The 22,789-nt window shown below is 42.1% G+C and overlaps 3 protein-coding genes across 4 annotated transcripts; 2 read left to right on the forward strand and 1 right to left on the reverse strand.

Moving 5' to 3' along the window:
• Nucleotides 1-5: 5 nt before the first annotated feature.
• On the reverse strand, nucleotides 6-5,084 carry LOC311024612 (B-cell receptor CD22-like). Of its 2 annotated transcripts, XM_084027094.1 has the most exons (8): nucleotides 4,950-5,084; nucleotides 3,734-3,870; nucleotides 2,579-2,923; nucleotides 2,251-2,484; nucleotides 1,468-1,752; nucleotides 1,100-1,181; nucleotides 943-976; nucleotides 6-866 (listed from the first exon to the last, which is right to left on the reverse strand). In XM_084027094.1, exons 2-8 carry the CDS (start codon nucleotides 3,846-3,848, stop codon nucleotides 831-833), a joined length of 1,131 nt encoding a protein of 376 aa, XP_083883220.1. In that variant the 5' UTR covers nucleotides 3,849-3,870; nucleotides 4,950-5,084; the 3' UTR covers nucleotides 6-830. The 2 variants fall into 2 exon arrangements, with proteins under 2 accessions (XP_083883220.1, XP_083883219.1); XM_084027093.1 differs by lacking the exon at nucleotides 4,950-5,084 and having other exon boundaries at nucleotides 3,734-4,784.
• Nucleotides 5,085-5,093: 9 nt separating this feature from the next.
• LOC311024613 (uncharacterized protein) lies at nucleotides 5,094-8,489 on the forward strand. Its single transcript, XM_084027095.1, has 6 exons — nucleotides 5,094-5,286; nucleotides 5,852-5,966; nucleotides 6,458-6,651; nucleotides 6,917-7,064; nucleotides 7,195-7,317; nucleotides 7,405-8,489. Exons 2-6 carry the CDS (start codon nucleotides 5,891-5,893, stop codon nucleotides 7,452-7,454), a joined length of 591 nt encoding a protein of 196 aa, XP_083883221.1. The 5' UTR covers nucleotides 5,094-5,286; nucleotides 5,852-5,890; the 3' UTR covers nucleotides 7,455-8,489.
• An 8,523-nt stretch (nucleotides 8,490-17,012) lies between these two features.
• LOC311024854 (serine incorporator 2-like) lies at nucleotides 17,013-22,551 on the forward strand (the record flags this gene model as incomplete). Its single annotated transcript, XM_084027429.1, has 9 exons — nucleotides 17,013-17,018; nucleotides 18,468-18,600; nucleotides 18,758-18,895; nucleotides 19,062-19,231; nucleotides 19,346-19,406; nucleotides 20,981-21,075; nucleotides 21,465-21,550; nucleotides 21,642-21,700; nucleotides 22,394-22,551. 9 exons carry the CDS (start codon nucleotides 17,013-17,015, stop codon nucleotides 22,549-22,551), a joined length of 906 nt encoding a protein of 301 aa, XP_083883555.1.
• Nucleotides 22,552-22,789: the final 238 nt, after the last annotated feature.

Raw genomic sequence — 22,789 nt, forward strand, 5'->3', positions numbered from 1 at the left:
ACATTTTACTGAACAACAAAACATTTTATTAACATATTATTTAAAAAAAAATGTTGTTAAACATGAAAATATGCCAACACATAACCTTTATACGAATGAGCAGTCTTAAATGTGTTTACAGGTGACAGTAGGTTTCAGTAGAAGGTACACAATAGGTTTTAATTGTGAGCATTGATTACTACATTAACCAAATGTCTGCCATCTGTGTGAGGCATATGTTAATGAGCGAAACAAACAATGCATTGACCCCATATGCGTTATGTTGTTGCTGTGCCGTTTGTTACAATGACAAACGAAATAAATGCCAGAAACCATAAACATCAATCCATAACATTAAAAAGAAGCTAGGTTGAGGTTGATGATCTAAATAGTAATGATAATAATTTGCATTTAGACAAAGCATTTGCAACCAGAACAAAATGTACATGAGTATTTTAAACTTTAGGGGGCAGCACATCCTGGTTTGACCACAACACCAGTAACCACTCACACCACTGAACAATGTTCCACAACAACATCTTCAAGAGGAAACAGCATTGATTTATTCACATTTTTAAAGGTAGGGGGGTAATTCATTGAGGATATAAAATAACGTTTTCTTGATAATGTCTCCGGTCAGGAGTGAACGAGAGGCTGGCGCTGCATTTTTCATGTCTGCAAACTCTCCTTGACTCGGAACAGCAGCTGTTTTATGGTGCCGTTGCAAGCAGCTACAAACCACAGACATTCTTGTGTCAAGACATGTATCTCGTTAAATTAAATGCCATCAGGCTCAGGCGGGGCTTGTCAACAGACATTTCCTTCTGTGCAGAGCTGATCTTTTGGCCCATCTAGACAGTACTGAAGTTTTCTTGATAGATGTTCTCCTGAAAAATAACAGGTCCACATGAAACCATTTTGTGTTAAACGGTCGTTCATTTGCTTAAACAGAGTCCGTCTTACCTTTTTATCCACAGCAGGATTAGGTCTCAGCCTCCTTCAACAATGAAATAAGAAAAGTCTGTACATTGAACTCCTCCAACATTTCATGGCATTCATAAAATTAATTAAAAGTCCAAGAGTTGCAAAGACAAAAGTGTTGTGTATAACTTCAACTTACCATGACCAGATAATAACCAGTGGAAGCAGCAGGACAATAAACGCTTTGACTCCAAGACCAACAAAAAGGATGACACTGTTAACTGGTATTGGAAAAAAGAGTGAGAAGTATGAGAAGTTAACTAACAGCATCTCAGATTTTCAAATATGGTCCGAAATGTTCAGCAAATAGATTGTACAAATTGAGTTGATATTACTTTGAAGTCCACTTTACTGTATTTTCTAAAAGCATCCCATTTTAACAAACTCTAGATGTACAGTTGCATATGAGATTAATAAAATGTTATTGTTTCCCTGCCTCCCTAAAAATCCTTCCAGGACAGTTTGTCTTTGCTCAGTGTAATGATCTTATTTTCCTTGCATACTCACTGTCTGTTTCATCCACTGTCAGCACCTGAGTTGAGTTGTTTCCCCCCAGCGGGTTCCTGGCCTGGCAGAGGTAGAGTCCAGTGTGGGACGCCACCACAAAGGGGACAGACAGCACCTGTCCTGATCCCACCTGGACCAGGGAGCTGGATCCGGAGAAGGGACTCCTGTACCAGGTGAAGTTGTCTGCTGCAGGGTTAGCAGCACTGCTGCAGGTCAGATTCACACTGCTGCCCTCTGTCAGATTGCTGGGATAACTCACCTCAACAGTTACATTCAATGGGGGATCTGAATTAAAAACACAATCACTGTGCTATTGTATGCATTCACTTAGACACCATTTTTCATACAAGTTTACATGTACATGTATAATCTTGACCATTTATAGACAATGCATACATTGTCAAAGAATATTTCATTAAAAACAAATTAAAAAGAAAGCTTGACATTGAAACACAAACAACCGGGAGTGGGTTAGCCTAGCTTAGCGCAGGGAAAGACACAGGACAACGGGGACACAAGGAAACGGGGCAGCCAACAACAAAACACTTAAGTTCGTGTACATTACCGATTTAATAAACAAGATACAACATAAGGTAGGTTTTTTTTACTTCTGGACAGCGGCAAACTGTTTAACCCCATTCACTATCTTTACACTAAGCTAAGCTAACTGGCTGCTGGAGGTAGCTTCTTTTTAAATGGAAGACAATAAGCAGGAAGGAGTACTTTCCCAACATGTTGAGCTATTACTTAACGTTTCTCAACCAACACAATAAACATACTTACACTGAACAACCAGAGCCACAGGGTCAGAGAGCACTGACTGCTGTCCTTCGACAGCACATGCATAATTCCCAGCATCCTCTGCTTTAGCCTGGAACTCTGATTTGGCTACTGGACGTCCATCTTTGAACCAAACTGTGCGGAGAAGTTGGCAGGATGTTTCCATGGATATTCTACACGTGAGAGTCACGTTATCTCCTGCTCTCACAATGTCCGGGTTCACTCTGGCAACCGGCTCTGCATCGATCCGTTAAAGAAGCAGAGACCATGAAGTTAAGAAAGGTGAAAATATTCAACTTGAAGATTCAAACTCAGTGTACAATCATTTTACCTGTGACAGTCAGATACACGAAAGCTTTACTTCGCCAACCAAATGTCTCCGTATCAAACCTGAAGTAGTAATGTCCAGTGTCATTTCCCCGCAGGTCATGAATTGCCAAGCCACAGTCGTGCTGTTGGTCACCAATATATTCATAACGATTGTGATTTGAAGGAAGGTCTGAAAGTGCAACACGTTTCCAGGTGCCATTTTGGAGTTGTCCTTTAAACCATGCAGTCATTTTAACAGTTTCCCCATTTGTGTAGTTGTATGAGCAGCCAAGCTTCACGGATGATCCCTTTAGAGCACAAGGATTTGGGTTTTTGAAATCCACTGACCACCCAGCATTCACAGCTCCTGCAGAGAGATAGTGATGTCATGTAATGTGTTTTAATTAGTTTTATTTTTGTACTGTTTGTGCAGAGTGTATGTACTGCGCTGAAATAATATGTCTTAAAATAATTAAAGACAGCGAAGAGTTAAGACCATAGTTAGTTGTCAGGTGTGGAGGGGCCACAATGAAACAAAAACAACTATAAAATACTGAAAAGGGGGGATTACGAAGATTTGGCATAAATGCACTAACCCCAACTAACCCTGTAAAAAAACACTATTCTTTCATAAACCCTTTGGTACTCTCTGCTCCTCAAGCTTTTATCCAAGAGTTTCTGAATTACTGGACTGAGAGATATACAGATATACAGGGTCGCCCATAAAGGTGGAATCATTTGCAAATGTCTTGTCTTTTATCACGCCAAACAAATGTTATGCATGAATTCATTTCACCTGGGTAATTGTGACACATGATATAATCATTGCACCTGGTCAAAAGTGATTACTGATTCATTTAAATAGGATTAAACAGAGGATTGTGTCTGAAAACTAAATATTCCAACTTTATGGGCAGCAGTATACATGAGCACATCAAACTGAAGCTTTTTTTTTTGGTTGGGTTGCAAACATTTTAATTTGGGGAAGTGAAAATGAAAAAAATAATGTCTTTCCTGTAATTATAGACTATCACAACCGTGATGTATAAGCAAATAGAGGGAATACATTCAAGTAAATAATTTCATAAATGAATATTGTAGTTATGGAAGTAACTGAAGGAAATACAAGTCTCACTCTTTGTTTTAAAACAAAATTTGAAAACTAATATCTTCTTACCTGGCTTCAGGATCAGAAGCACCAGCATTGCGAGCATCTTCTCCAACACTAAACGCAGCAGCATGGATGAGGAGGAACGTCTAGTCGTGTTCAAACAGCTGATCCCCTGAAGCATGTGATTGGTCTGCTGTATATTTCTGTGGCAGCAAGAGTTTTTAGCAGACAGTGTTGTCATCTGACCGTTGTATGACTGTATGACTCAAGTATCGACCATGTTAAAATGCATCAGAATACAGGAAATGACATCTCTATTTAAAATTGCATCTGTAAATGGGGAACTAGTTGTTGAATCTAATTTTCTCCACCATGTTTATGTACTGCATGCTGTCATGTGGCTTTCCTTCTCAGATGTATTCCTTTTCTTCTGTGGGTACTTCGATTTGTTTTGTGTTTTTTTTTCTCCATCATAACAAAAGCTAAACACACAAGTCTTTTAAAGGGTACAACCTCCTGCTTCAACAGGGAGAAACACACTCAAACTTCAACATCGCCACTGAGATGTTTACTACCCCCCAAAAGAGAACCCACTGACTTTCCCTCTAGCGCCACCAACAGGTCGAAGTTTTCAGATATTCAGTGAAATAGACATCTGCTATAGACTGACACAAACGTTTGTACAGACACTCACAATGTAGTCTAATAACTTTGGTAAGCCCCTGACTTGTCTGATCTATCCTGCAAAATATGTGCAAATCTACTGTAACATTCCATCAACACTAGTTAGACTGTGTATTAAGTTCAAATTAACAAAAGTACACACGGTTACTAAGATAGTGAACCTGCAAAACATTTAGCTCAAAGCACCGTCGTGCCTATGAGGTCAGTCCCACGGAGTATGGCTGTAGGCTTATTATCAAGCAAGAAGCAGATATAATCTCTCTCTTTCAACTTGATAGAATGCATGTCTCAACACCGAACAACAAACAAGATAATTACAGTAATTGGTACAGCGCATTCAAACATGAAGTGCAAGTGTGTGGTGAGAAAAGGGGATGAAATCCTTTCTGTGATGGCAGCGGGTCAACCTGCTTGTCCTTCAGACAAGAGGAACTTATTTGAAAGTAAAATGATCCGAGTTACCCAAGTGTCTCAGTCCAGATGGGAATGTAGACTGGAGGGGAGGAAGTGTATGTGTGTGAGCGTTGTCAGAGAGAGAGAGAGAGATAGAGAGAGAGAGAATGGGGAAGCAGAAAAGCATGATCAGCATTGAGATTACCTCCAGCAGCTATTATTGGCTCAGGCCAGGCCAGTTCAACCTGTTTGTTTCTCATTCACAGAATTCCGTCTTGCGAATCAGGAAGATGTTCACATTCCTTCAGGTGCCTTGTTGTTCTCGATGTCCGTGCACCTGCTTAGAGTGTTGGGACGGAGTAAGGTGAAGCGAGGCGTCAACATCGAGAGGCAATTCAGAGTTTAGAAGCAAGTTATAGATCACACTTACTGTTCAGAGAAGTTGTCATCTGTGAAATTAATTTTTGTAAGTGCTGTGTCATAATCTTCAAATAAGGAAGCTGCCTGCAGACCATCCTGGGACTTTCCAGTTCATCTTAGAGGTTAGTGTTAATCATTTCACAGTATTTCTTTACATTTCAATCTAGTTGTTTTGGTTATGTGTTGTACTTTGAAAAACGTTGTTGGATTTGGGGACAAAGGAGTCAAGATTAAATGCTGATACTGCATTTGAAAACCAACTATGCATGGGAAAAAAATGCTTTGAAATGTGAAGCATTTTTTGATTCGTCTATCTTTAAAAGTCAACATTACTTAGTAATCAGTAGAGGTTCCTAAATGAGAAGAAGATTTTCAAAGACTCAATCAATATTAAATCAAATCAGGCTTACCTGCTGCTCAGACCAAATAATCCCTTTGATGTTGTGAAATAAAATATTTGGTTAGAATTTGGTTTAAAATATTTCTAGAGGTGAAAAAAGGTATATCTTAGATCATCTTAATCTGCAAATAACCATTTCATTGTTTATCTGCCTTCAAGTTCCAATCGTCAACATCCGCTGACACATTTAATCACACAGCGTTTAACACAAGAGGTCTTCTCCTAGTACTGTATTATTGTGTTCCTTTATTGCTGAAAGTGAAGTTACATTGTTCAAACGTTTGCAGATTAATTTATGGAATAAGAGAGGCTGAGCGGAGAAAAGTATGGAGGAGAGGAGGAAAGTTTCTCGTATCTGCTTGCTGCTGCTGGCTCTGCTCCAAATCACCACACACTCCTCAGGTAAGTAACCACGTCCAGGATTTAGTTTCCAGTTCTTACTCACATTAAAATCCACATTAACTCAAAACATCCATACACTTTGACTCTAGTTAATGTTATGCGATCTGTCCGAAAAATCACGAATCCTTCCACCCTTCCAAGAAAAACTTCGGGAGGAAAACAGGCTTCACTTCATTACACTATTCAAATGTTCATGAGGGCAGTGGAGGGACTTTCATGTTAGATGCAGGTAGCATTGAGTTAACAACACACAACAAGGATGGGTGGATATTTGTTGTTGCATGAAACATCTCCACTCAACAATTATGAGTCCACAGTGTGTTGGTCACTTGAGTGGTTTCCTACGTTTGTAATAAGAATGCCTTTAATTATCTCTAAATATATTCACTATTATTGAATTGATCCAATTATTTCCACTTTTTTGCTCTTGCCTCCTTCTCTCCCACACACTCTAAAACACACGCATCATCAACACTTAATCACGATTTCAGCTCAAAACATCACCACCACTTCAGCTCCCAGTTACCTGACGCGGCCAGCTGACGTCACCGTGGCTGCGAGTGAACCTGCAGTGTTTCGCTGTGGAGTTCCCCAAGCTTTCCCAAACTTCACATTCACATTCTATGGGAGTCACCGCAACTACGTCCTCACGTGCCCCTCGGGCCACGTAGAAGACATCCCCCAGGTGAGGCGGTCGCCTTCATCCTCACCTCCTCTATCCCCTCAGTAACACCACCTTGTTGCCACACAGACACACATCCATGGAAGTTAACAACATCTCTCAGAGCAGCTAGCACATGAAGTCTGACACACCCTGGAAAAATAATTAAGATTAAGATCTGATGAACGCCTTTTAAAATGTTCTACCAAGGGAAGAGCATTTCCCAGCTCACAGCTTGTTTGTATTCTTTCCAGGCTCTTATTCTTCCTTCCCTCTCCTCTCTCCTCAGGCTCTCTATGGAAGTTGTGATGTGACGAATGGAGAGTCGTTGGCTGTGTGGACTCTCAAGGGAACTTCTTTCTCTGACAACGGCACAAGAGTCGTATGTCAGCAGTCAAAGAATCCTGACGCACCTGCTGCCGTCCTACATGTCTACGGTGAAGGCTCTTCTATTTCAATTAAACAACGAGAATTTTCTCAGCATGTTTATTACAGCATAAATGTAAAATGATGTCCTCTCTTAAGAGGTAATTACACTGACATCTATCCCTCACTCTTTTCTCCTAGATAACGGAGTCAGTCAGGCCACACTCATCGGCTGTGTCATTGGAGGTTTCTTCGGCATCCTGTTGGTGTTTGGTTTATTGTATGTAATGCTGCAGAAGTCTGAGACCCTGCAGAAGTGCTTCAGTAAGTACGCCGCTTTAATTCACCGCTGAATGCATTGACTACAAATTGGAACTGGATAATTAATGTGTGATGTGTTTATGTTTTCAGGGGGAAAAGAAATGCAAGATGACATGACCACAATAGTAACGAAGGAGTAAAAGGATACTGACAGCCGAGGCTTGGTTTAGTTTTGTAACACACCTTCAGAGAAATGATCTGTTTCTCTTTTTTTTTTATCTTTGACCAAAAGTGAAGTGAAAGCTGGGTCTGGCCACTGACCTCATCACTTCCTTGTTGTGCCCATTAATTTGACTTGCCCAAATTATACACAGCCGAACACTGTATAATACAGCATGAGGACTTCAAACAACCTATCAAATGCCAATATGCCGGATCTCTTTCCCCTCTTGCAGGGTCATTCGTCAATGTCCACTGCCTTTACTATAAAGTAGTAGTCAGACTGTTTGTAGTGTAGGATTTTGAATGTGTAATTGATTAAACTTTTTTGTGTGAAGAAAAATGAACACAGGAAGTGTATTGAGAAACTGACCGCAGCACTTATTGTTTGTGGTGACAGAAATGTTATGAAAGAGCTGAGTAAGTGACAGACTGCATGGATTAAATGAGGAACAGAAGAGTAGCTGCTCTTTGTGCTGCTGTTTCACGGCTGTATTCTAACAACTTATAGAAGTTTAGGTACTCACTCGTTGTTATACACTTTCACAGATTGTCCACTTGGGGGAAGCACCTACTCCACAGATAAAAAGCTGTTGCAACATTATGGAGAGAATTACTACTTCATTAGTTAAATTGCTTTATTTGGGATTTAGTCCCTGAAGTAAAATAGATGTGATAAGTGTTTTTTTTGCATTTTATTAACAGTAGGTTGTAGTTCTACAGTTATTAAAGGCAAACAACTCAGGGAATTATTTGTCTGTGTGCTGTTGTCTGTCGAGGCTTGATCCAGTCTGGCCGCTGACATCTTCTTTTGCTTGCTGTGCCCATTTATTTGACCTCGCAAACATACACAGCCTAACAGTGTATAATATAGCATGAGGACTTCAACTATTTCCCCACTTGGTGCAGGGTCATAAATCAGTGTGCACTGCCTTTACAGTATGTTTATTATAAAGTAGTCAGACTGTATGAAGTGTAGGAGTTTTAAGTTGTAACTGATTAAACATTCAATTGTTTTTGAGCATATGTTATAAAAAGAAATCAACACAGGAAGTGTTCCGAGTGACCGACTGCATCACTTATTGTAGCGCTGAGTAAGTGATGGTCTGCAGACAGGCACCGATTAAATGAGGAATCAAGAGTAGCTGCTCTAGTTTCACAGCTGAATTCCAACGAAGTACTCACTAGTGGGGGGTTAAGTCCCTGAAGTAAGATAGATGTGATAAGTGTTTTTTGTGTTTTATTTTTTATAATAATAGTTTGTAGTTCTACAGTTATTAAAGACAAACAGAGGTGGGTAGAGTAGCCAAAAATTGTACTCAAGTAAGAGTACTGTTACTTTAGAATAATATGACTCAAGTAAAAGTAAAAAGTATTGTCACCCTGTGTTACTTGAGTAAGAGTAAAAAGTAATGGGTGAAAAAACTACTCAAGTACAGAGTAACTGCCGAGTAACCTCTTTTAATCAGGTCAAATAATGTCAAATAATGCACGGAGAATTCCCTTAGACAACTGAAACAGTTTATAATAAACAATAATAAATAAATAACTCCACTTGTTTCGGGAGACACAAATGGCAACGTATAATGTAGCTGTTTTTTTTTTTTGCCTGGAGTGTGAACATTTCTTTTATGTGGGGCCAGGGGTGTTGTGCCTCCTCCTCTTCGGCTTCTTCGGAATTGCATGCCGTCTCCATCGTTTTGTTTCTGCGCTCTTTTCCGCCTGTTTGCCACGGGGAATGTGTGTGCGGTCATGTGATGGCTTAGGCTCTGCCTGATTGGTGAAACGGAGTTAGACCGTCGCTAGTGGCTACATTTGATTGGTGAGATGCAGTCATGTGATAGTCACAGAGCCTCTGGGAAGTCCCGACCTTAAATCATTGCTCTGGTCCCCACATAAACAAAACAGACGGCAGACGGATCGATAAAAAAAAAAAGTAGCGAGCAGAATCAGCCCAATGTAACGGAGTAAAAGTACCGCTCCTTCTTCACAAATTTACTTAAGTAAAAGTAAAAAGTATGCTGCTTTGAAACTACTCATAGAAGTACAATTTTTCCAAAAAAGTTACTCAAGTAAATGTAACGGAGTAAATGTAGCACGTTACTACCCACCTCTGAAGACAAACAACTAAGGGACAGAGGTGGGTAGTAACGCGCTACATTTACTCCTTAACTAACTGTAACTTTAATTTGGCATCAAAGGGCCACAGACAACAATCTCTAAAATGCTAGTGCATCTCGGGTACAGGGTCAATAGGCAAGACGATGGGAACAATAAACAAGTCCATGTGTTACTTTCCAGAGTAATGCTTGTCTTTTTGCTTGTATGCGTGTGTGTGCGACTCTTAGGCCACGTTTATACATAGCAGGGTATTTAGAGAAACAAATATTCCCCCCCCCCCCCCCCTCTGTTTTCAAAAATAACATTGTGCACACAACATCGTTTTCAAAGAAGTTATCATTTACATCAACCAGCATAAATACGCCGTCGAGCGCCATTATAACTATGCCAAACCTTAGGGCGGCAGTGTAGGGAGAAGGATCGAATAACACAAGCAACTTCCTGTTCCTTTCAAAACAACCAATATGGCCCGAGGTTCGTTCGTGTGGACAGACAGCGAGGGTGCAGTCGAATAGTCTATTTTCTTAGGAAGGTTCCTAACTGAAGAAGTGACCCGCAAGTAAACAAGTGGCCGCCATGATAAGAGCCGTTCGGATTCTCTAAATGCAAAGGAAAGGAGCTCTAATGCTTCCTTTCAGAGCTCCTTTAGCATAGGATGCAACGGACCTTCCTATGCGAAAGGAAAGGAGATTACGCCGACCCACGATTCTTTGCGAGCGCAACATTAGGCGCGTTTCCAATCAGGCATGCGCATGCATTTGCCTCGCAAAACCAGGCATTCTGGGAAAAAAACGTCAGAAATGCTGGGGTGCAGTCGAATAGTCAACAAATAAGGTCCTAACTCCTATTCCTTGACCTCTGGGGAAAACGTCACGGGGTTAAGGAAAGGAGATAGGAGAACGCAAAAGGATTTAGGAAAAGTCGACCACGGTGATCAGAGAATCCGACCGGACTTTCACTAAGCTACGTCATTATAATGCTGCTGATGATTGACAGCTGATGATCGGCACCGGCGATTGACGTGCGTCTGCGCTGGAGAAACTACAACAATGGACTACAAAAAACGCGTTGTCCACTTCTCCCCATGTTGGTTTTATAAACAGCTGGTTCACTGAACGGCTTCAGTTCCAGCAGCTCCTCCTTCCTGTTTGACCGTTTGCTGTATTTACGTTTCATTTGTGGTTTTAATTTAGTTTCTGTCAAACATTTGTAAAATGATTGAAATAAAGAAAAAAGTATCATTAAATTATTATCACTGTCCACACACCTTTATCAACACAATTCCAAATACTATGTCTGCATGAAAGTCATTGTTAAATATGTAAATGCACATATAGTTTGTTTTCATGAACGGCCGACGTGTGCGGCACTTTAAATAGGCTTGTTCAGGATGGTCTTGGCTTGACTTGACTTGACACACACACACACACACACACACACACACACACACACACACATGCAATGCAACATGTGGAAGGCATTCTTTTTTTCCAATATATTTGTATTATCATTCTATGTTTGTATTAACCAGACCTCACATATAATAGGCCTACTCACAACACAATGCACAGAACTTTAGATCAAGCCATGAGATCAAAGCGACCAAAATAAAAAGGCAAATCATTTCACCACAAGGTGGCCGCCGAGTGCGGACCTGAACACACGTCATTGAACTTTTAACCAATGAGAACCATTCCGCTGTAGTGGAGGTGTGGACAAGTGGGTTGCAGCCATGGTAGACCGTGCTGCCAAGCGCTGCAAGAAGCGGCTCTTAAAAACTTGTTCCCGCGAATTTTTGGGTCACGTGATATGGTCGCGACCCTGTGACGTCTTTGCAGTCGGCTGCTAAGTCGGACACAATTCTAGCCATCATGCATCGCTTTCAACCCACAATACATCACGTTAGGTAGCGCGCTGGCTGCAGGCGGCTACATCAAGTCGAATTTGCCTAGTGTTGCTCTCGCAAAGAATTGTGGGTCGGCGTAATCTCCTTTCCTTTCGTATAGGAAGGTCCGTTGCATCCTATGCTAAAGGAGCTCTGAAAGGAAGCATTGGAGCTCCTTTCCTTTGCATTTAGAGAATCCGAACGGCTCTTATCATGGCGGCCACTTGTTTACTTCCGGGTCACTTCTTCACTTCACTTCACGTCAAGCAAAAAAGACTACTCGACTGCACCCCAGGTCAGGGGCGGATCTAGGATTATGGGAGATCCGAGGCTTAGCCCAAAGGGACGAAAGATGTATGCGCAAAGTTCTGGCATATATTCTGCATATGCTAACTGTTATTACAACCGACGGTAATGAAAACCATCTAGCAAAAACTCTATTTTTAAATCTTTTTTTTTAAAGATTTTTTTCTGGCATAGATGCCTTTTATTAGCAGTGGACAGATAGGAAACACAGCAGAGAGAGGGGGTGTGACATGCAGCAAAAGACCACCAGCCTGGTTTTGAACCGGGGTCGGTTGCATATACGGGTATTCATGGCATGCGCTCTAACCACTCGGCCACCTGCGCACTTGAAAGCTACTACTTTGTCAGTCAATAACTTCTCACACACCGAGTATTAATCTTTACATTCACAGACCTAAAACATCTGTTCCGACGTTGGTCGTTAATTGTTGGTCGTTGCGCCACCGAGAAAAACGTTCTTCTGTCCATCATGTAGCTACGTCCATCTGACATGTCGATTTGAACCCGCGGGCGGAATCAACACAGGAAAGAGAGAGAGGACACACCCCCCCCCCCCCCCCTACTGTAAACATTCGGGGCTTTGGCAAAAACATCCGGGGCTTGAGCCCAAGTAGCCATCCCCTAACCCCGCCCCTGCCCCAGGTTTTCCCCAGAAAGGCTGCCAATTATTAACAAAGCCCACATCTTTATCTGGACACCACCTCGACAGCCAGCGGTGGAAATATGACATGCGGCTATACATGTCATCACTAGTAAAGTTTGGCAGGGGACCAGAGAAAACTATAGAGTCCGATATCGTTTTTGCATATTCACACACCAAGCCAACATTAATTTTAGTGACCTCCGATTGGCGTAATCGGGTGTCATTCGCTGATGTGAATAACAATCTTACTGTATTTACGTTTATCCTTAGCCAGCAGTTTCAATTGAGCTTTGATGTCGCCTTCGATTTATATATATATATAAATTAAATCAAGATAAATAATTTCACACATTTTTCCACCTTTATTGTGACCTATAACCTGTACAACGCAATTGAAAAACAAACAGAAATATTTCAGGGAGGTGAAGTAAAAATAAACAACTGAGATAATGTGGTTGCATAAGTGTGCACACCCTTTTATAACTGGGGATGTGGCTGTGTTCAGATTTAACCAATTACATTCAAATTCGTGTAAAACTGGAGTCAGCACACACCTGTCACCAATTAAAGTGCCTCTGATCAACCCCAAAGAAAGTTCAGCTGTTCTAGTAGGCTTTTCCTGACATTTTTGTAGTCACATCTTCCAGCACAAGCCATGGTCCGCAGAGAGCTTCCAAAGCATCAGAGGGATCTCATTATTCAAATATATCAGTCAGGTGAAGGCTACAAAAGAATTTCCAAGGAATTAATATACCATGGAACACAGTGAAGACCGTCATCATCAAGTGGAGAAAATGTGGCACAACAGTGACATTACCAAGAACAGGACGTCCGTCCAAAATTGATGATAAGACGAGAAGAAAACTAGTCAGGGAGGCTGCTAAGAGGCCGACAGCAACACTGAAGGAGCTGCAGGAATTTCTGGCAAGTACTGGCTGTGCAGTACATGTGACAACAATCTCTCGTCTTCTTCATATGTCTGGGCTATATCTTACAAAGAAAAACATCCAAGCTCGGCTTAATTTTGCAAAAAGACATCTGAAATCTCCCAAACCCATGTGGGAAAAGATGTTATGGTCTGATGAAACCAAGGTTGAACTTTTTGGACTTAATTCCAAAAGGTATATTTGGCGCAAAAACAACACTGCTCATCACCAAAAGTACACCATACCTACAGTGAAGCATGGTGGTGGCAGCATCATGGCCTCATCGGCCTTCTGTTAGAAAGCTGAAGATGAAGACGAACTTCATCTTTCAGCATGACATTGACCCAAAGCACACATCTACATCACAAAAGAATGGCTTCACCGGAATAAGATTGAGGCTTTGGAATGGCCCAGCCAGAGTTCAGACATGAATCCCATCGAACATCTGAGGGGTGATTTGAAGAGGGCTGTGCACAGGAAATGCCCTCGCAATCTGTCAGATTTGGAGCGGTTTTGCAAAGAAGAGTGGGCAAATATTACCACATCAAGATGTGCCACCCTCATAGGCTCCTACCTAAAAAGACTGAGTGCTGCAATAAAAGCCAAAGGTTCTGCAACAAAATATTAGTTTAAGGGTTTGCATATTTATGCAACCAGGTTTTTTTAAGTTTCCCCTTTAAAGGTTTCAGTTCGTTTTTCAATTGCATTGTACAGGTTATAGGTCACATTAAAGGTGGAAAAAGTTGTAAAATTCCAAAGCTCTCTAGGGGGTGATTTGTTGTCTGAGGGCGTCCTGCTCTCTGCAGATGGCATCTTTGTCTGCCCTCATTGCAGTGCACTTCCCCTCCAGAGCTTTTTCTTTGTCTAGTTTTTTGGAGAGCTTCTGAAGTTCCTTATGAAGCCTCTCATTCTCCTGTTTCACGATGTTCTTCTCTGCTTTCAGGGAGTTGTAGATGGCGGTCAAAGCTTTTTCCCCTGGGGTTTGTTGTGGAGCTCAAGAGCCTGGCACTGAAGAGTGTCATTTTCTTGCCTCAGGGCTTCGTTCTCCGAATTCAGGGCGTTGCTGTTGTCCAGGAAAGTCTTTTTGTTGGAGAGCTTTTTCTGCAGCTTTTTGATGCAGGAAAAAACCGGAGCACCCGGAGTAAACCTTGTCAAAATATTAGGTAAAGTGTTAGGAGAGAATGGCCGAATTAATAAAGTTTTTTGATGGAGGGAAAAACCGGAGCACCCGGAGTAAACCTCTGATGGTGTGTGTGTGGGGTGGGGGGGGATATCCAAAGCTCTCTAGGGTGTGATTTGTTGTCTGAGGGCGTCCTGCTCTCTGCAGATGGCATCTTTGTCTGCCCTCATTGCAGTGCACTTCCCCTCCAGAGCTTTTTCTTTGTCTGCTTTTTTGGAGAGCTTCTGAAGTTCCTTATGAAGCCTCTCATTCTCCCGTTTCGCGATGTTCTTCTCCGCTTTCAGGTAGTTGTAGATGGCGGTCAAAGCTCTTTCCCCCTGGAGTTTATTGTGGAGCTCAAGAGCCTGGCACTGAAGAGTCTCATTTTCTTGCCTCAGGGCTTCGTTCTCCGAATTCAGGGCGTTGCTGTTGTCCAGGAAAGTCTTTTTGTTGGAGAGCTTTTTCTGCAGCTTTTTGATGCAGGAAAAAACCGGAGCACCCGGAGTAAACCTTGTCAAAATATTAGGTAAAGTGTTAGGAGAGAATGGCCGAATTAATAAAGTTTTTTGATGGAGGGAAAAACCGGAGCACCCGGAGTAAACCTCTGATGGTGTGTGTGTGTGGGGGGGGGGGGGGATATCCAAAGCTCTCTAGGGTGTGATTTGTTGTCTGAGGGCGTCCTGCTCTCTGCAGATGGCATCTTTGTCTGCCCTCATTGCAGTGCACTTCCCCTCCAGAGCTTTTTCTTTGTCTGCTTTTTTGGAGAGCTTCTGAAGTTCCTTATGAAGCCTCTCATTCTCCCGTTTCGCGATGTTCTTCTCCGCTTTCAGGTAGTTGTAGATGGCGGTCAAAGCTCTTTCCCCCTGGAGTTTATTGTGGAGCTCAAGAGCCTGGCACTGAAGAGTCTCATTTTCTTGCCTCAGGGCTTCGTTCTCCGAATTCAAGGCGTTGCTTTTGTCCAGGAAAGTCTTTTCGTTGAAGAGCTTTTTCTGCAGCTCCTTTAGCCGTTTTTGCAGAGTCTTATTCCGCACTGTGCGAATTTTTCTCTCCTTCTCCATGAATTCATAATTTTCCTTTAACCCATTGGAAAGAGCAAGGTTTTCGCTCAACCTCTGGATGTCTTCGGTGATTCTGTTGTTCTCCAGCTTCATGGTGTCCGTTTGTTCCTTTAGCTGGTCGCACTTTTGCTTCAGGTGTTTCTGGTTGACAATCTTATGGAAGGCATCAGAATGGGTTTTTCTTAGGACTCTGTTTTGTGCCACCAGGACTTTCTCTTCAGCTTCCAGTTGAGCATGATTGTCCTCAAAATTTTTTAGGATTAAGAGCTGCTCAGTCATGAACTGGGTACGCTCTTTCAAGATGTCGTTGTTTTTCTGCAGCAAGTTCTTATGGCCCAGTGTTTCTTTGTACAAGTCATGACAGACCTTAAAATGCTTAAGCTCTTTGGTGCGACACTGAAATTCCTGCCGCAGGGTTTCATTTTGACGGTGCATGTCTTCATTTGATGCTTGCATTGCGTTGTTTGTTTCCTGCAATACTTTCTCGTTCACGACCTGTTTGCGCAACTCCTGAACGTCGTGTTGCAGAGCGTCATTCTTCTTGCTCATGCCCTCTCGCTCACTTTTTACGAGAGCGCATGATTCAAGCAAAGCTTTGACATGACGCTGCCTCTCCTCCAGCTGCAGGAGTTCTTCTTGCAGGGCACCATTTTCACTGCTTAGAACTTTGTGCAAAGCAGCTTCGTCCTGCAGCTCTTTGACGCACTCCATAATCTCACATTGCAAAGCCTCGTTCTGCTGACTGATCATCGCCTTTTCAGCTTTTGCAGCTTTGTAAGATTCTTCCAAACCTTTGACACGCTCTTGCCTTTCCTTAAGCTGCAGGAGTTGTTTTGTCAGGTCGTCTTGTTGACAGCTCATGGCTTCTTTTGAAGCTTTCATTTCATCGAGTTGTTTGTTCAACTTGTGGATTTCTTGCTGCAGAGCATCGTTACACTGCCTCCTCTGATGCTTCCTAGCATTGTAGGATTCTACCTCAGCTTTGGTTTCCGCGTGCCTCCAATTCAGCAGCTTGTGTTCATCTTGCAGGTCTTTCTTCTGCTGCATCAATGCATCCAACTCCTCTTGCATTGCTTTTGCCACATCACTGTCACTCAGAAGTGCTTGCTGCAGGAGTTGAATGTCTTTATTGAGCTCCTCATGCTCTTGTTTGATGGCTGTGCATTTTGCCGTCATGTCACCAAAACTCTCAAACTCATTCCTGAGGTCAAAATGCTGTTGCTGCAGAGCTTCCCGGTGATTGTGCATTTCCATGTTCAGTGCTTTCATTTCCTTGTGGACTGCATCAACTTGGCAGAAATTTTGGACCTTATCACTGAGCACCAGCATTTCGTTTTTGAGGGCATCACATTGTAGCTCTGTTTCTCTTTGCTCTGCCATCAGTGTGCAATGTGTTGCATCCAAACTTCCCCATGTCCTAAATTCTCCCTTGACCCAGCACATGCGGGTGTGAAGGAACCTTAGCATGTTATTCATTTGCTTTAGTTCCCCCTTCACGGCATTGTACTTGTAAGCCATATCTGGCGGATTCTGGGCGATATCCAACTGATTCATGGTCTTGTTTTCCAAGAAATTGACAGGAGGAAATTAAAAAGCTCAATCACAGAAATACAGAACCAAGTTCTATTGTCTGTGTTTAAGTTTTTAGTTAATACCCTCTACTGCCACGCCACTTATTTATATAGACTCTGAAGACAAAGGCTGTGACACGTTAGAATGTGTCACGGAATTTTGCCTTTGATACACTGTCTTTGATCCCGATCAAAGACAGTGACATCATCGAGGTGCTCAGTTCATTGTTGCCATGGCAACTGTTCTACTGAGTTGCACTATATGCAAATAGCATTGTTTTACAACAACATTGACAATATTAAATGGTTAAAGAGACAGTGTGTAGGAACTACTGTCATCTAGTGGTGAAATTGTATTTTGCATTCAGACGAATAGTGCTCTCTAGCGCCTCGCTGTGTGTGTGTGTGTGTGTGTGTGTGTGTGTGTGTGTGTATATATATATATATATATATATATATAAGGGGGAGAACAAGTATACACTGCCAATTTTGCAGGTTTTCCCACTTTCAAAGCATGTAGAAGTCTGTCATTTTTATCATCACTTCAATTGTGAGTGATGGAATATAAAACAAAAATCCAGAAAATCACATTGTATGATTTTTAAGTAATTAATTTGCCCGTTTTTCATATGTAGCCCTTTCCAAAATAATGGATGAATGTTGATGACAGAATATATAAACAATCCACAGATTCATGATTCATAGAAGTTCATTGTGTATTAAAATGTTTAAGAATGTATAAATATGGACAAATACAGAACAAGTTAAACATGTAAAATAAGTATTTGTTAAAAATATAAGTTAATGTCTTTTCATTTCATGTCATATAAACAAATAGTAAGTTCATGCTGATATGTTTGGAGGTGTATGATGATTATTTGTTTTGAGAGGTGTCAGTCACTAATTTCTTTTATACGATTGGCATGTGTGAAGTTTGACTCCGGCCGATCACAGGGTAGTTTGAGGTGAGGGGGTGGGAGGTAGCGCCGTGTTGTGGTTCCGAGCAAGCGAGAAGGGTTCACAGGATATTACAGGAGAGCGAACAGCTACTACGACAACGTTAATTCCAGGAGTTTAATGTCAAAATGGGGGCTTGTCTGGCACTGTGCTCGTTAGCCAGCATCTGATTTCCATTGGAATAGTCGGCCTATCTTAAATGCAAAACGGAAGGCTTAAACGTCCGTTCATACTCGTCTTAACGTTAGGCGAGCTAACGCTAAACTAAGGCTAGCAAAATAAGCAACGTATGTTGACGTAACAGTCAACCTTAAACGCGTTTACTCTAAGTTAAGTTGTTATGTCAAATACTACTCTTGGGGTGCTAGAATCGCTCCGTCTCTTGTGCTGATGTTGGGTTTTGTACCTGTTTATTTTACAGTTTCTGGTTCTTCAAATTTCTGATCCTGGTTGGGATAACAGTGGGAGCTTTTTTCATCCCTGATGGAACATTTCATACTGGTACTAACATACTCTGTTCTGTTATATACAGTAAAATACTGTATATTCAGCAGACATTGACTTTGTTATTTATAAGTGACTTAGGCAACGGTAAAATATATCTGTTTATCAACTGTTTAGGAAACTGTATCAGCTGTGTTTTCTTTTTACTTTACAGTGTGGTTTTACTTCGGACTAATAGGATCCTTCATCTTCATTCTCATCCAACTTGTTCTTCTCATTGACTTTGCCCACTCCTGGAACAAGGTGTGGGTCGGAAATGCTGAAGATAGTGGTGACAAATGCTGGTTTGCAGGTACAGCATTCACTTGAAAGAGACGTTTATTGCATTTTAATGCTACATATTTGCCAAATTACAAATGACGTAACTTTTTCATAGCTCTCCTGGCCAAGTCAGTAGTGCATTATTACATCTGTGGTGTTATGCATTTCATGTTAAAGTATGTCCATGTCATTTCCAGGCCTACTTTCGTTCACCTTCCTCCATTATGCACTGGCTATCACCGCTGTGGTGCTTTTCTACATTTACTACACACAGCCAGATGACTGCACAGAACACAAGGTCTTCATCAGCCTCAACCTCATCTTCTGCATCATCATCTCCATAGTCTCCATCCTGCCAAAGATACAGGTAGAGTGTGGACCAGTCTGAAGCCATACTAATGCAGATATATTTGAAAACACATTTGCTGTAGGTTTGCTCTGTTTGTATCTGGAAGCTCGGCCACACTCCGGTTTGCTCCAGGTTTCCCTCATCTCCCTCTACACCATGTATGTCACTTGGTCTGCAATGACCAACAATCCAAGTGAGTCTGCCATTGTCTTAGTCCACAGTTTTGCCTCTTTTCTGAAGCTTTTGGTTCTCATTTAGTTGTGATTATTCTCACTGTTCTGTCAAATTTGCTGATTGTATGCTGCAGCATTATGATCATACTGGTGAGTGGCATGCTATCGGAACAAAGCTGGCATGCTATCGGAACAAAGCTGCTATTTTGCTAATAGTTAGCACGCCTTCCTCCGTCATGTTGTGTGGTCCGCTTTCCCAAGTGAATGGGCACGCTGGTGGTGACTGTAGGGTTAGTTTTATTGAGTTCTAGGCATTCGAGATCCATTTACACACAATACTGGAAATGCATCGCTACAACCCAAAAATAATTGGATTGGAGAAATTATATTAATCCTCGTCATTCCGGAGAACTATCTCTTTCGTGCTTCACCAATGTTGTAACACTGTACACACTTTTGCTTTTGCTAGATATCATAGGCAACAGCTGCTTCTTTTCATTCGCAAAGCTGTCCAATGAAAAACGGTTAGTGTACAACAGGAAAATAAAATGACACAAAACTTTCTATTGTTTTGCTGTTTCAAGGATTCAAGGATCATTTATCGTTATTGTGCAACACAGGGATGCACAACGAAATGCAGTTGTAGCACGTTTGCTACACAATAAAAACACACGACAAACAACACAAAAACAGTAGTGCATTCCTGTAGTGCATTTGTTGGACTGCATCAGAACGAATTTAAACAGCAGCAACAAAACATCAGGGAAACATTGTCCATCAACTTTGACTATGTTTGAATACCAAGCATCGTGATATAAACACAGAGTCCAAAATGGAAAAAAACACAATTGAAGACAAAAATGTCACAAAATTCATGAGAGCTACTGACTGCAGCATATACATGCACCGTAACAGCGACATTTCAAGAGATTCAAGATTCAAGATGGTTTTATTGTCATATGCGCAACAATTACAGAGCAGTCGCTGGCAATGAAATTCTTATGTCTTGGGCTCCTCCAACAGTGCAGTAATAAAATAAAAAGAATATATATATAAATATAAATAAATAAATAAAAAGAATTATAATAATAATAAAGTCTAAATACAAAAACCTAAATACAAAACTAAATAAATGTAAATGTGGAATGTAAAAAGTCGAATGTAGAATGTAACAGACGTTTTTTATCCAGATGTCGACTGGTAAAGTGGCATGTTATATATAAAGTGACATGTTATAAAGTGGCATAGTGTTATAGTGGTGAGCTTAGTAGCTCAGGAGTTCAACAGTCTTATTGCCTGTGGGATGAAGCTGTCCCTGAGTCTGTTGGTGTGAGACCGGATGCTGCGGTAGCGTCTGCCAGACGGGAGCAGCTGAAACAGTTTGTTGCTGGGGTGATGAGGGTCTTTAATAATCCGGTTAGTCTTCTTCCTGCAGCGCTGAGTGTAGAGGGCCTCCATGGATGGCAGCTCCGTCCTGGTAATGTGCTGGGCAGCTTTCACCACCCTCTGTAATGTCTTACGGTTGAGGGCGGAGCAGCTGCCGTACCAGGCGGTGATGCAGCCAGTCAGGATACTCTCTATGGTGCACCTGTAGAAGTTGCAGAGTATCCTGGAGTCCATGTTGAACCTCCGCAGCCTGCGGAGGAAGAAGAGCCGCTGTCTTGCCGTCTTTGTGATGGCGTCGGTGTGGTGAGTCCAGGTCAGGTCCTCGCAGATGTGGACCCCGAGGAACTTGAAGCTGCTGACTCTCTCTACTGCCGTAGATTTAAGGAAACACAACTAGTATGGATGCGAGAAAAACTGCATTTTCACATTTATTTCAGTGAAATTTCCACATGTATATTCCCTTCCTTCTAATATGTTTGCAGCATCTTCAGTGTCAAAATGAAAGTTAATTGCATTTTTAATTCAAACATTCTCAAATCAATTCAGTATTGATACAAGATAATGTAGAGTGTACACAGGCTTACTGTGTAATTATATATTTTTCATAAGATATTATAGTATAATAAATTGTCTAATGTCTGTGTGCCCTGACATTTTAGATCGGAAGTGTAACCCCAGCCTGTTGAGTCTAGTGTCAAGCAGCAACACCATGCTGCTTGAGGGATGCTCAGGGCGTTGTTGGTTTGATCATCTTCATCTTCTGCACTCTCTATGCCAGGTAGGTTTTAAAGCCATCACAAATTATTATGTATACAATTATATGTATTATTTATCTATTTTGTAATACTGACTCTCTGTCTTTTCCCCAGTATCCGTTCATCCAGTAACACCCAGGTTAACAAGTTGATGCGGACAGATAGGCCGCAAGGTGAACCACGAAAAGTCTTTTAGAAAAGGATTCCCGCTCCGCAGTTGTGCATCTACACAATCCAGTCGATTATCCGTGCATCTATGTTTTATGCAGAACTAGTTTCTTCAGAGCGTAATAATATCTTGGCCGCGGGTGGTGGCACGGTTCGACACGTGATCGTGCTACACCAATAAGATAGCTGCATTTTGTCAATAGAATGGCAAGAGGGCGACCAATATGGCTTCATCGAGCAGTACCGACAACGAGGAAAACACATCAAAAAATCGAAATGATCAAAATCCAAACACTGTTATATGCATATTACTTCTGTGAAGCACGAGGAGGTCGATGATTTCACCACCACCACACGATGGAATACCTACAGAACAAGCCTACAACTGTGGCTCGGGCTGAAGGGAGAGTCTCGGGACGTGGCTGAAAACTACAAACACTGTGTTGATTTGGAGTGAAAATATTCCCGAGGACGCTGGCTTCCATCACACATGCTACCGTGGGTTCACCGACAAAAACACGATCGCATCTGTGCGAGGAAACGGCCCAAGGACATCTATTCCCACTCTCTCCTTGGGGCACCCTGCTGGAAATTGTTGGAGCTGGGCATGCGACCTGTCTGTGGGGCCCTTCCGGGCAGCGCAGCTGTCGCATCGGCGACAGTAGTCCTCCACATCTCGCCTATGTTGGCCCCAGTAGAACCCGTGTCGGAGGCGGCGGAGTGTCTTAGTGATGCCAAAGTGGCCAGACCCTGGGGCTCCGTGTATTGCCTGGAGCACCGTCTCCCTCAGGGCCTTTGGTACCACCACTTGCCACCGCATCTCTCCTGTAGCCGGTTCCTTCCACCCCCTCTGTAGCACCCCATCGCACAGGCGCAGGTTTTAAATAAAAGTAAAATAAGAGAAAGTTTCCAAACGAGCCGCCATATTGGTCTGCGTGAACTCCGGAGCACACAGGACAGCAGTGAAAGCGATCGTCCTATCAGGTGCAGCCATAAAGTGTGCGCGTGATTGTATGAAGGAGAGCGCCTGTCAATCATCCTCTAGTGGCAGCCCACCAAGTGTGCAATACTGGGAAGCGGCGCGTCCACTCGCG

This window comes from Eutrigla gurnardus (assembly GCF_963514095.1).
Source record: "Eutrigla gurnardus genome assembly, chromosome: 14".
NCBI lineage: Eukaryota > Metazoa > Chordata > Actinopteri > Perciformes > Triglidae > Eutrigla > Eutrigla gurnardus.